This window comes from Takifugu rubripes, chromosome 18 (assembly GCF_901000725.2).
Source record: "Takifugu rubripes chromosome 18, fTakRub1.2, whole genome shotgun sequence".
Taxonomy (NCBI): domain Eukaryota; kingdom Metazoa; phylum Chordata; class Actinopteri; order Tetraodontiformes; family Tetraodontidae; genus Takifugu; species Takifugu rubripes.
The window spans coordinates 8,386,444-8,398,987 of record NC_042302.1 but is presented as its reverse complement, the minus strand read 5'-3'; the positions used below and the strand labels follow the sequence as shown (position 1 = coordinate 8,398,987).

General features: G+C 51.7%; 1 protein-coding gene across 1 annotated transcript in view; it reads left to right on the top strand.

The window, feature by feature from the left end:
* The first annotated feature begins 311 nt into the window (after positions 1–311).
* tafa5a (TAFA chemokine like family member 5a) overlaps positions 312–12,544 on the top strand; it is a 72,417-nt gene continuing 60,184 nt past the window's right edge. The window contains exon 1 of the mRNA XM_029825552.1: positions 312–981. Within this exon, the coding sequence (XP_029681412.1) occupies positions 879–981 (103 nt within the window). The 5' untranslated portion in view covers positions 312–878. The remainder of the gene's footprint in view (positions 982–12,544) is intronic.

Below are 12,544 nucleotides of genomic sequence, written 5' to 3'. Positions count from 1 at the left end.
AGTGCTCTCTCATGATCGATTAGATATCAAACTGTGTGATCGACTGAAAACAGGCGGCGGCTTTTCTGATGTGTAAAGATCGAGGCGGCGTCGAACATCGAACATCGGGCTGAGGCGGATTCGATGTCAACCGCGACCCGAGTGGCGCGAAATCGATTATGTCAATGTTTCACTTTGGACACGACGCGCACCTTTTCCCGCCGCCCCCCCCCCCCCCCCCCCCCACACACACACACACACACACACACGCGTTCCCCGTCCCGTTTCCATCCCCCCCCACCGTCTGTGGCCAAACAGGGAGCTTTTAACGACTTTCCCCCCCTCCTCTCCTTCGCTCCGCGCATTTTATCCCGTTTATTCCGCCGGTGCCGGTCTGCGGGCTGAGTTGGGCTGATGGAGAGGATGGAGGGGGGGCACCACAGGTAGAGGAGGAAGGAGCTTTGTGCGCTGCGGCGGCGGCGACCGGAGCAGCAACTCGGCTCAGCGCCTCTTTTTCACTCAAGGCTTCGGGAGCAAATCGAAGTTGACGGACTTTGGGACACCTGGAGGAAGAAACTTGTATTTCTGAACCAGAATCGATGAGAAGAACAGAAAGAAGCCCAAAACAAACGGCGCTTCTCCCCTGAGACTCGGAGTCATGAGGAAAATGTGACCTTTTCGGGGGGTTTCTTTCTTCTTTTTGCGCAATTCGACAGACGAGCAGACCCGTTATTTTTCCCTTCCACACTTCTCCTCCTTCCCCATTTTTCCTGGCTGGATTTACAACGCGGGAGGTTCTAGAGCCGCGGGAGCCCGGACCGGATTGGGAGATTACCGCCGTCGCTTTTGGGGAAGCGTCTCCTCTAAAATCAAAGAAGAAGAAGTGCCGCTCCGCTCCGATGGCCCCCGTGTCGAGGCGCAAAGACGCCGGCCGCTGGCCGAGGATGTCGTCAACTTTCTGGGCTGTGGTGCTGCTGACGGCGCTGCTGCTGCTCTACTGCGGTAAGTGCGGCTCCGCGCGCGGGCGGACGCGGAATTGCGCAACAGCCGCGCTTCACGCATCGATCGCGCGGTGTCGGCGTGTCATTTTGGATAAGGCGCAAATGCACCCCCCCCATTCCCTCCACACCCCCCCCCCCCCCCCCCCTTCATTGGTGTCACTGTCTTTTTGATACGGGGCCTTGTCGAATCTCCAGTGGTTCATTTGCGCTTTACGCGCGCACACTGGCACCTCTATCCGGTGTGTGTGTGTGTGTTTGGGGGGGGGGGGGGGGGGGGTGAGGGTGTCACACAGTGTGACGGAGGTCAGACAGTCGTGCATCTGTGATCCTCAGGACTGCGGGAAGGGTTCAGAGTGGAGGCAATAAAAGACGCCCGAGTCGGTTGGAAGAATCGCGCGTAATTCCGGACCAGGATCCGGCTGCTGCCTGAGGTCATTTTGGATTTGGAGAGTCTCCCCCCCCCCCCCCTCTCCCCCTTCTCTCTATCCTTGGCATCCGCACACCTTTTCTCCCTCCGCGTGAGTGAGTGCGTCTGAATCACTGGAAGAACCAGATCCAGCTGGCACGCAGTTGTATCTGAGGGCAGTGGGGGGTGGAGGAAGAGGAGGGGGGGGGGTGATCAAGAAAAGAGCTATTTCGTTAGCAGCCCAGTTAATTATTAATCTGATCGCCTCTGGGCAAATTAGCTGCTGCTCCCGACAAATGAACAGATTGTTTTCTTGCCTGGTGACGTCACACTTCGCCTCAAAGTTGTCCAGTTTATCTGAGTCCGCTTTGCTTTGTGATCACAGCAGCTCCAGGCCGGGGGGGTGGGTGGGGGGGGTGCTGCTGCTCCAGTGGATTACCAGTGAAAGGCTAAAGCCCCTAAATATGAGGGTTTCTCCTTCTTCTCCCCTTGATGGTGCTTGAGGCCGTGTTTATTGATCCTCCTGCCTGCGTCCAATCAATGGCTCTGGGTGTTTGTTTCAGTCAGCCCCCCCCCCCTTCCCAACCCCGCCCCTCTCAACCTTCTGATATTTAATAATGTGAGATTCTGCAGAAGTGTTGGGAAACTTCAGGCTCGTTCTTGGAAACCTCTGTTTTGGGAACTTTTCCCACAGTTTCGTTGTTTCTCCTCCCAAAGGACATTTCCGGAACATTCCCACAGCCGAGAGACATTTTCTTCCATGAAACACACGATCCATCATATTTCGCAATCATCAATCCACCAGATTTCATCTTTTACCTCATGTTTGTCCCAGCCTTCGGCTTTTAAATCCACCCCCCCCAACAAAAATAATGATTCTAGCTTTAATTCTCAGTAAATGCACTAAAATCTTGAGGTTCTGATGCACCTATAGAAGCTAACGACGCGCTAAGCTCAGGCCCGTCTTCTGTTCCAGAAGGTTTGGAATCTGCTGCAGGAGGAGATGCAGATGTTTCCTTTCCATTCACTCTGAGCTGTATACATTAAGCACCAAGGACAATATGGATGTTGTGCCGTGCAAGTTGGAAAAAAGCCTAAATCTAGCATGGGGGGGGTGATTATAGCTATATGTCATATGGTGGCTGTCACATGGAATCAGCGTCCAGCTTCACACGTTCTCACCGCGGCCGTTCTGAAGGGCTGGAGCGGCATAAGTGGAGGGAAAGAAAGCTCACAAGGGAGGGAGCGCGGAGCCGAGGAAAGGGGCTGCGCTGCCTCCCAATGTTTGCTAACGCCTCAGTGAGAGCGGGGGGGGGGGCAGAAAGAGGGGGAAAAATAAATCAGTGAGGAGACGGATGGAGAGAAGCAGACATGATAAATGGCACCAGCTTGAAAATGTAACAACAAATGCCTCAGCACCCCCTGATTACATTACAAAAGAAAAGTAATGAAATAAAAGCTATGTCTTTGTGCACCAGCGCCCCCTTCTGGAAGCTCTGCGCCTTGCACTTCATTTGCAGACGGTTATTCATGAGGCTGCAGCCCCGCGTGTGGCCCCCGAGGATGATAAGAGGCACGAGGCTAGCTAATCAGTATGCTAATCTCGGCTCGGGGAGGGCTGAGGAATGTCGTGGCGGCTCTGATCCCGGGCCTGAACTGGAAACCGAGAGAGAGGAGACGGGATGAGGGGGAACTGACAGGCGAGGGAGCACCGGCGTGGAAACACGGCGTTTGCTGATTCACTCCTCGGTGAAAATCACGTGCGTTCGAGATGCTAACGAACAGACGGCACGGAAGGGAGCGAGCCGCTCGCATGGTTCGGAAAAACACAAGCCTGACCTACTTCTGCATACAAGAACATCACCCTGGAAGGTCTTTAGAAACACAGAAAGGTTAAACACACTGATACACACACACACACACACACACACACACACACACGCCTGAGTTCAAATGTCAGACACCAAAGCGTCCCTCGCTGTTCTCCCTCTGCCTGTTTATGACTTGCAGTTGAGAGGGAGACCTGGTGGTTTGTGTGTGTGTGTGTGTGTGCGTGTGTGTGTGTGCGTGTGTGTGTTAGGGGGTGGCTCATCTCCAAAACACACAAACTAACAGAGGTTGTGAAACAAATAGACTTATTTTTCTCTCCTCACACATCTGTCAGGGATGTTTCTTTCACGTGGACTCGGACCAGGAACAACCCCCCCCTTCACACACACACACACACACACACACACACACACACACACACACACACACACACACATGTCCTCAGAGGGACTTTGACAACCTGCACACAAACACATATTTGAATATCTCCAGTCTGGCCCTCTGGACTCCTAGTCTGTTGGGTGTGTGTGTGTGTGTGTGTGTGTGTGTGTGTGTGTGTGTGAAGGGGGGGCTGGGGGGGTGAGAGGAGGGTCGCAGCGAGTGTTCCAGGAAAAGACTGGAAGGCCTGGAACAACAGTCGAGACCAGAGTCGCTGAACTCTATAAGAAGCAACAGGAAGTTGATTTTGTTGATTTTGACCTGATGAAACGGGAGAGAAATGTTGGATTTTAGCGTAATTCTGAACTGTTGGTGCCATGACTGATGCAGCTGAAGCTCTCGTACCTCGATGGTTCCTGGCAGAGTTCTGCCGCACGTTCTCAACGTGCTCAGACAAAAGCAGCTTAGCTCTCTGGCGGCTTCTCTCGGGCTTTTGCCCCATTTGTCGGCGATGACGCCCGTTGGTTCCACAGATGCTTTGTTCTGTTCTCGAGCTCTTAACGTTCTGATGTTATGAGAGAGAAGACACCAAAAGTTCCTGTTTCTCAACCCAACTCTGATCCTAAAATCCACCTTCTATTAAAAATCCATCCTGTTGCTCGGGAGCTAGCATGCTAGCCGGCGGAGAGGCGGTCCCAGTTGGAGGTGGTTGAATCACGCAGCTGCCCTGAATCCTTCAGCATAAACTAAAATATCGCTTTTGATTCAGCCCAAACACCGAAGTCAAACAGGATTAGTGTGGAATTACACCCCGGGTGTGCTTTGTTTTATCAAATCGATACACGTCGGCCTTTTAGCCGACAAGCTTAATACACAAACCGCTTCAAATGTGAGGATTCGATCAATGACGGCCTCGGTGTTCCTGTCGAATATCACCACCGCGTGAGCCGCTGCCTTGTTGTTAGCATCGATCTGAAGGGGAAGCTGATTAATGATGAAAGGCGATGTGGCCCGCCCGTTTTTACGCCCTCATCTTTAGGGCAGCGGCCGCCACACGGGAGCGACCCGTCTTTATTCCCACCTTTGCGCGCCATCTTTTCCGGATGCTAAAAACACACGCGCGTGCGGGGGCTAGGCTAATACGCCGTGACATTTGCTTAACGTTAAAAACAAATCGCGTTTGGAGTTTGCAGCCAGGCGAAATAGCGTTCCAGCCACCTCCGCGGCTAATTGCACGTGAAACGTGGCGAGTCGTGCCGTGAATTAATGTGGTACCAGCGTGGCTTTAATCACAATTAAACCTGCGAGTGTGATATTTACTCCTCACCGTGCCGGCGGTGGATCGCGGGTCGTTGGGGTCACGTGTGCTGATTTCTCACGCTGGTATCTGGCTTAATGTCGCCCGAGAGGTCCTTCAAATGAAATCGCAAACACAGATTCACAAACGTGGTGACTAAAGCTGAGGCCTCCTCCGTAAGCAGTGCGAGCCGCCCTAATTGGGTCGGAATCCGGACCGTCTGGCGGCGCGAGCGCACCTCCAGAGGATTCGCGGATGTGCATTTGCGCTGGTTTCGCCCGCGGCCAGTGAGCTCATTCAGGGAGGGAGACGCTAAAGCTACTCCTCCTTTAGTGCTGCACACAGAAAAAAAGGAGCAATTGCTTGGAAGAAAATGCCAGAATGGTGCTTTGAATTCCTAGAGGGGCCCATCACGGAGATGTGGCCCACGGAGCCGAGACAGCCGGCATCTGGAGCGGCGACACGGCGCTAAAGTGGGGAGAGGAAATGGGGAGGGAGGGGGGGGGAGGGTGTGGAGTCGGAGGCTGACAGGGGAGCAGGGGAAGGAGCTCGGGACGGGGGACATCGCAACGAGACCAAGGACAGACGGACGGACGCTCAGACGGGAACGAAGGCGGTAACGCGATGGAGCCGTCCAGGTCCCGACAAATATTCCATTAGAAGAGACAGAAGCCATTTGTCACAGCGGGGGACCTGAGAGGTAGTTAAGCCGCCGGTACGGGGCCGCCGGCCCGGCTGATGCGTGTCACGACCGCCGAGCAAATGGAGCCCGACTCGGTTTCGCTCAATCAATTGTCCGGCGTCCTCTGGCGACTCCTGCGCTTAAAGAAAATCTGAAAGTTTTCACCAGCCTGACGCCCGACAGCTTGTTACGGGGCCTCCAGGGCCGCCGCCGCCGCCGCCTCCCTCTCCTCCGCTCATCCCGTCCTCCCTGTCAGCGGGTCGGGGGCGGCGCCCCCACGCCCAGCGAGGCGCGTGCTGACAGGCGCCCGTCGATGCTAATGCTCGCGCAGGCCTAAATGACAGCGGTTTGGGTCCCTAGTTGGTCCTCGGGGTCGTCTATCAGACGGGTTTTGCTCCTCGCCGTCAGCGGCAGGATTTTTCTGCTGCCGTGACGACGGAGACGTGGGGGACGGATCTGAGACCCGGGGGATGGGCTCGGCTACCTTCCCTGGTAGATTTAAAAAAACAGACGGCTCCGATATCGTTCACGCCAGAATCTCGTTTATTTCTACTTATTTCATCGCACGATCTGTTGATTTTTGACCTTTGACCTCAGTGTGGCTCCTTTGCTCCCAACTCAAGACATTTGATCTCAATTTAGCTATTTGCATAGCTACTTTTTGCCTGTCGTTTGTGTAATTACGAAAAAAAAGAGTATTTTCATTCACGCGCACTCAACAAATGTGCGCTGATGAAATAAATATCAGGAAGTTTTAAATATACGCGTTTTTAATTAAAACTACAGTCTTTCTTTTTCGCAGCAGTGGACCTTTTTGTTCCCCTGGAGCCACCGTAGTTTTTCTGAAAAGAGGATTTAAGATATTAAAAAATGTAATCAGTGTTTTAGCTGCCACGTTTTCCTGGATTTGGAGTTTCATGCTAGAAAATCCCTCTATAATTAGTGAGACGTTTAGCATTTAGCCTTCGCTACATTTTCTGTTGTGTGTGTTTTTTAAGCAGATGTTAGAAAATGATACCAAAACATTTTTTTTTTCCTTTTGGGAATTCATCCCAAGAATCCCAAGGTTGAGTGCAGCTCTGCCCATAGTGTCGAACTGGAGCTTTACCTCCTTTCTGGTGATAAAACCTTTGAACCGCGTGTGTTTGAACTGATGCTAAATCTGGTTTCAGTTTCCGTCGAACGCTAATCCCGAATTTCCGCCAGGCGCCACCGCATCCAAAAGATGAGTGGTGCATATTGTGCATCCCAGAACGGGCGAGCCGCTTCCCTCTGCCAGAATCCACAGCGGATCTACTTTGGATGTCAGCTGTGGCGGAGCAGATCAGCCCAGACAGGAAGTGCACGGAGAACAGGCTCCATTTTTAAAACAAAAGGCTTGAATATTTCAAGCTAGCACATGTTGAGCAGAGAGGTGCACGTGTGGCGTCTGGAGACGGGAATGCTCGGATTAGAAACGATCTGTCGGGCTTGTGGTCCAAAGCTCGGCTGGGTCTGATGAGCATGTTTGTCAAACACGGCCCCCCGAGGCCCGTCTGGTGACGGAGGGGTGAGGAATTCCGTCTGCTCGCCCTCCCTCCACCCGCCCAGGAGCAGCCAGCGGAGCCGAGGGGTGGGACGACGGGTTGGGGGGGGGGGGGTTAACCTACCGCTCGAGGGGGACTCGGTTGGAAGTGCTGCCTGAAAGAGCTCAGCGAGCTGCGGCGCTGTAATTCCAGCTTTCACCCGCCTGGGCCGGGAACGCACGGCTGGAAGTTCTTTCTTCTCCTCTGCAGCTCTGAGGGGCTTTAGTCCTCTTAGCAGACCCTTCCTGTTAATGGTCGCGTCTGCTGCTCATTCAGGCTGGAAGAAAACGACTGAAAGGTTCAGTTAAAGACACAAAAAGGTGGTTTTGCTGTTATTTTCCAGCCGTTTTCAAGGTCGTTTGTCTCCTCGGAAGTTTCTCGTATTGATGCGACTTCACTTTAACGAAGACCATAAAAAGACTCTCTTTTACGTAGCATTAGCAGGATTACGCGTGAATCGACTCTTGTTCCACGTTTCTTTCGTGAGTAACTGTTATCGATAGACTTTTCCAGATGACACCGGCCACCATCGACTCCTGGAGATAATATCGGGGGGGGGGGCTGATTTAATTTTGATAAAAAATGATGCGTCCTCACAGGAAGATGTATGTGCCGCCGACTCCCCAATTAAATCAGGAGCTCTTGGTAGCGAGCTGCCGGCCTGATGAATCAATCCCACACTCACATAAATGTAATCACATCGTTCGTCAACGTCTGGTGGGAGCACATCCTGTCTGGAGGGCGGCGGCCGCTCCTCGCCGCTCCTCGCCGCTCCTCGCCGCTCCTCGCCGCTCCGTCCCGGGCAGCCGACCGCGGCGCCATGACAGAGCTGCTCGTTTACTCGGGCCCTCTTGACGACATCAGAAGATGTGAGCTTCAAAGCAGATGTGGGCGCCATTTATGCACGCTTATGCACTCAAATTACCGCCGCCCGGCACTCTCCTTGAGAGCGGCGTGCATTATTTAGCGTCGTGCTAACATCAATTAAAGAACAATCGCATGGAATACGCATCCGTCTTTATCTTCACCTCCGAGCTACGGTGGCGTGGGCGGAGCGTGGGTGACATCTGTTGTTATGAGGGGCGAGGAGGAGATCAGATGATGGGTGTTTTTCTTTTCCTCTTCCTTTTTTTTAAGGGGGGGGGTTCTAATCCCATGTCGCATTAAGAGGACAGATGTTGGCAAGCTAATTAACAAGTCCTCAGGCGACCTGGAAGCACGTTGCCGGATCAACACTCAGGCAGCATCGCAACACAAAGACGCCGCCACCTCTTAATCCCTCGCTTTTGGAGTGCAACATGATTCCAAGGGCAAGTAAAAAGTGTGTGGGGGGGTCCTGTTGACAGGCAGTCATCAAGAGATCACTGCCGTTTATTTCCATACGTTGGACCAGCTGTAAAGCCGTTTAATTGAAACATCGGCGCTGATTAGCTTTTTATTACACCGCTGTTCAACACTTACCTGCTAATCTGTGTGAAAAAGAGTCGCGGTGAGCATTGTTATGCTAATATCAGCCAATAGCATCTTATTTTACACTGTTTTCTATTTTAAAGAGACGTAATTCCAAGTTAGGAGTCGTTAATTCTTGGACCTTAATTGGAGAATGGATACAATTTGTGAATGAAAGATTATATCCTCACTTTTGCAGTTATTTTTGGACCTTTAGAAGCACCTTAGAGCAGTTAAAGAGAGTCGTTAGCATTCACCGAGAGTCCGTTGAGCCTTTTTTTTTTTTCTACTAATGCGGCAAAATTGTTGTTGATGCTCGAAATCTTTTATGCTGCGTCTTCGATTCACACCTAGCTAACTGGCGGGGCACTGCGTGAAAACACAGTTAAGGTGCATTATGGGAAAGATGTTACACTGCACTTTTAGACTTCAATAAAGGCTAAAAGCCACATTACTGAAGTGCCACTTTAGCATTTCAGGCCAGAGAAAATCAGTATTATGGAAACATTTGTTGCCGGATTAATGTGTGTGGACGACATTTATCTCACTGTTGGTAAAAACCAGGATAAACAGGATAGATGCCAATGTTAGCAAGTCAGATCGTTTATCAGCGGAAGGCTAAAATGGCAGATGTCAGACAGAAGGGATTTTCAGTGATTTGGGCTGTTTTTCCTCTGGCTTGAGCAACAAATTGTGTAGCTTTATCTGTAGCTACGTCTGGTTAACAGGCCATGTTGCGTATTATTGATCACCCGCGCGTGCTGCGTTCAAATGTACTCAGCTTTTTAAATAATACAACTGAAGGCTAATTTGGACTAAGCGCTGGTCATCCTCCCATCCTCGAGGCTAAACATCCACTCCCTCTCACCGGCTGCCCCCAACGATGTGTGCACACATGCTAATTGTTCGGTCTCATCCCAGGGGGCGCTGGTTCTTGTAGACCACCACCATGGAGGGAACAGAACTGTATCAAAAGGTGACGTTTGACACGTTTGCTGTTATTCTCTGGCCTCAAATGTGGATATCTTTGAGGTAACCCAGCTCCAAACCTCATTTTTGTCCTTACAAGTATGGTAAAATGCACCTACATACTGAGCAAACATACACACATCCTTATATCGATATCTTTGATAACTCCCCCAACCTAACTCTCCTCAACTAAACCCAATTCTAACCCCTACCTTAAAACCAGAAGAATGGTTGTTTTGGTGCTCCGTATGTAGCAAATGCGAGAACACTCAGACAAACACGCTCATCCATGTATCCAGAGTATGCTAATTCCCAAGATAGCGGAGACGGAGTCTACCAAATAATGAATCCCCTTCCTGCTCTGGCAGGAATATGAATGGCCAGGAGGGTGGAAATGGAATTTCTCGATTTCGTAACCCCGTTTCTTTGGTTGCATTGTCGTCCTCTGTAAGGAGGTCACCTCAAATCGCTGCGCGGCCACTGGAAATCAGGCGACTGAAGTATGTTAATAAAGAGCAGGAGGACCGGGGGGGGGAGGGGGAGAAAATGGGATTTCAGAACCTGATCCAGGGGTGTTCCTTTAGTGGCAAAAGCCTTTGCGAGCCTCGAGTCCGACCTGTGAGATCGCAGCAGGTCACCTGCTATGTGTAGTGTATGAAGGCGAAGCCCCCCCCCCCCCCCCACCTGTCCCACACCCCCCCACCTCCTCTACCCTCCGTACCCAGCCCCGGTGAGGGCCACCAAGTCCTCCTCCTCCGGGAGCCACCAGGAGAGATTACCATGAAGGATTCCTCTCTCGGTGGTGGCTCACTTCTGTAGTGTTGCTAATCTAATGCACACATTATTCAGCTCGGCCCCGCGTCTATTAACGGCAACCGCGGCCAGATTTATCGCTCGGGTTTAACGCCGCTGCAAAATAGCGCATTAGGCAGATGATATCGTGGCGTGTATGAAATGATTACGTGTGTTAGGAGATAAAAAAAAGGAAGCAAGGAAGAGGCTGAGGGGACTTGCGTAATTAAATGCACGCTCCACGGCCGTACATCATTGGCTTCCCTCTGCTCGTGCCACTTCCTGCAAGGAAGGGGGCTCCTTCTCATTCCTGCTTTTCTTGTAATAATAAAAATTCTGTCTGCTTTATCGTCCCTCCGAAAGCCACTGGGCTCAAATTATACCACGGAATTTTCTGCAAAAACCCTCCGTGGCTCGTTCTGGTAGCGACGGTAATCTCGAGAGGACACGAGTCGGGAAGCCTTCCTTTTAATATGGGTGAGTTAACAGGTTACCCCCAGAAGTGGGTAGATTAGATGGTGACAACAAGTGCTTAGATGGCAACGCTGTGTCCTTGTTATGAGGCGCCGCCTTACCCACCGCCTCTACCCTTGAGGCCGGTGCCTGGCCACCAGGGATGAGGTGGCCGGTCCATTGTGCTGTGCACGCGTGGGTTCGAATCCCATCCTCATCGGAATTGCTTTTTCGGAATGCTGCAGATTGGGCTCAGGTGTCTATGAGCAAGGTAACCCTCAGGGGTCAGCTGGGCCCTCTGACCTACCGGTTACAGAACCATCGCCTCCTCCGTATTATCAGTATCGATACAGGAACTTCCTGTTTATGGGTTTTTGTTGCCACTGTTTGTCCTTGTGGCTCAACACCACAACAGTAGAGCCAAATACTCCAACCCAAACCCAGTAGAAGATGGCAAAGTGGTTGTTTTTCTCTTTCCACACCTTATTAGTCCTACATTTGGCTAATTATTGGCCGAAGCCAGTGCCAAGACAAGGGCGTTTTAATGGTTTATTTCACAGGTTTCCATGTTGTTTTAAACAAGCGACTCAACTCCGAGCACTAAATCTGCTCCTGATGTGTCTGATGATGTTTACCGGTGGCATCCCATTATTTCTCATCGATCCGCCACAGCTGGCTAAAGGTTAGCCAAGTCCACTGTTGTAATCAGAAGTTGACCTTTCGCTACACCGAGGCATATTTGGACCATGATGTCATTTCTATAAACTTCCCCCCAGTTGAGAAGCACTTTAAAGATTTTATAACTGAATACAAGAAAATATAAATAAAGCTGCACCAGGAAACCTGAGGTCTCTGTAATTGGTGTAGTTGCCTTCCAGGCTGTGGAGAGTCCACAGAAACTGGACCCCAGCTTATTTGCTGCTTTTGGACCTGCCAGGACGCCCCCGTGCGAGTGCTTATCCTCTCTTTAACTGCTTACACGTGCACCCCTGTGTCAGGTTACCTTTGACTGACAGGGGCTGGGAAAGCAGCCATCCCCGCAGATGTGCACCTGCCGGAGCTGCAGCGGCTCCAGCTCATCTGTGCGGTGCACGTGCACGTGCTCGTGCGCCAGCTAAACACCGTCTGTTCATTTTGCCTCGTCGTATTGAATAAAACTGCGTAAAATGCTCCCGGTGGGGGCTGCAGGTGAACTCTGTGGCTGCGATTCATCAGCCGGAGGCTCTCTGCACGCACAGATAACCGGGACTTAATAGGCTTCGCCTGGACTCCGTGGGAGGGGGGGTTCAAACACGAGGGTCACGCCGGAAAACAACCTCTCCAATGGCGCCCGCGAACGTTGGCCGGCGAGGGACGAAACTGCCGTGGAAACGAGAGAAGTGGGCGCCGTGCCGCGGTTGATGTGGCTGGCAGATGGTAGATTTTGGCTTCTGGTCATATCGTTGATCCCCCCCCTCCCCCCCAGAAATACTCATCCTCAAGTGTTGTGCTTTTATGTTCCGGCTTGTTCCCGGACATTTGGCATCAGTTGACTCTCAGACAGTTTCGCCTTCTCACGCAGGAAGGAGGTTTCATGTCATTTATTTGGTGGTGTGTGTGTGTGGGTGTGTGTGTGTGTGGGGGGGGGGGGGGGTCGCCTTCTTTCCTGCAGTCTCTTTTCCTCTTTTTATCCCTTCATTCACATCAGCACAGGGAAAAGCACAGAGGGTAAGTGAAGGTAACACCGACATAAATACCAGAAGA